The 1012-nt window shown below is 42.5% G+C and overlaps 1 protein-coding gene across 1 annotated transcript; it reads right to left on the reverse strand.

Annotated features, from left to right (window-relative positions):
• Nucleotides 1-297: 297 nt before the first annotated feature.
• LOC128277161 (larval cuticle protein A2B-like) lies at nucleotides 298-733 on the reverse strand. Its single transcript, XM_053015602.1, has 2 exons — nucleotides 722-733; nucleotides 298-660 (listed from the first exon to the last, which is right to left on the reverse strand). The coding sequence occupies exons 1-2, from the start codon at nucleotides 731-733 to the stop codon at nucleotides 298-300; spliced, it is 375 nt and encodes a 124-aa protein (XP_052871562.1).
• Between the last annotated feature and the right edge of the window lie 279 nt (nucleotides 734-1012).

Here is a 1012-nt window from a genome sequence, read left to right on the forward strand (position 1 = left end):
GAACCCGAATGCTGTCTTGGGAATGTAGCCCTGAGTCTCTTCCGCGTGTTGGTCAGCTTTCTTTAAGCTTCACTTTGGAGTATGAATTGCGCCAAAGTATGTGTTACATCTGATTTCAAGTTTATCAAAGCTATGCGATTGGAACGGGCGAATCTGAATTCCTAGTTTGTATGTAAATTTAAAGCTACGTTTGTTCTCAGGCAGTATGTGATCAATATGTATTGGCCGCATTCAAATTATAATTGTAGAATATATTTATTTAGGATATTTCACGTTTTGCTCTTTATTATGGTATGGTTATTCAAATTTATGGTGAAAGTTATGGCGCTCTGGGACGTCGTGAAATCCTTTAACAGGTTCTCGGTGAACTTCTGCTATAAATCCGCTCTTGCCTTCAACATGGTACTTCACTGTCCGCTTGTGTCCATCGGCATCGATCAGATAGTACTCGCCCTGCGTATGATCGTCCTTGCGGGCTTCCCGGTGCCCATGCACATCTCCGGTATGCTCGTCATGCACGTCATAGTGATATTCATAATGAGCTGGCCCGTGATGTTCTTCGTCGTGGTGGTAGTGCCCGACATCATGCTGAACGTCGGTGTGGCCACCGTAATGATTTTGGGCTCTGACAATAGCTACTAGTCCAAGGAAGGTTATAATCTAAAGAAAGAAGGAAAATAGTTAACTTCAATTGTTCATCGAACGATGTTTATCGAAATACCTTAAGAAGCATGGTGCCAGATGGTTTTAACAAGGTTGATTTAATAATACGTGCTATTCCGTGCTTCCTGTGAACCTGCCTTCATGCGTATCAAACATTTACTGATCACTGCTTCACTTCCTATGACGGTATATATACTAACGCAAAAGCCGAGACTTGGGCAAATTTTTCACTTTCTTTCGTGAAAGCAAAAACCCCGACGGCAACGAGTCTTCAATTTCGACCATACACGGGTTGATGTATGTTCATCTTTCGTTCAATTATGCGCTCTACCCATACTACGGACGACTG

The sequence above is a fragment of the Anopheles cruzii genome, unplaced genomic scaffold (assembly GCF_943734635.1).
Source record: "Anopheles cruzii unplaced genomic scaffold, idAnoCruzAS_RS32_06 scaffold04287_ctg1, whole genome shotgun sequence".
Lineage (NCBI taxonomy): Eukaryota > Metazoa > Arthropoda > Insecta > Diptera > Culicidae > Anopheles > Anopheles cruzii.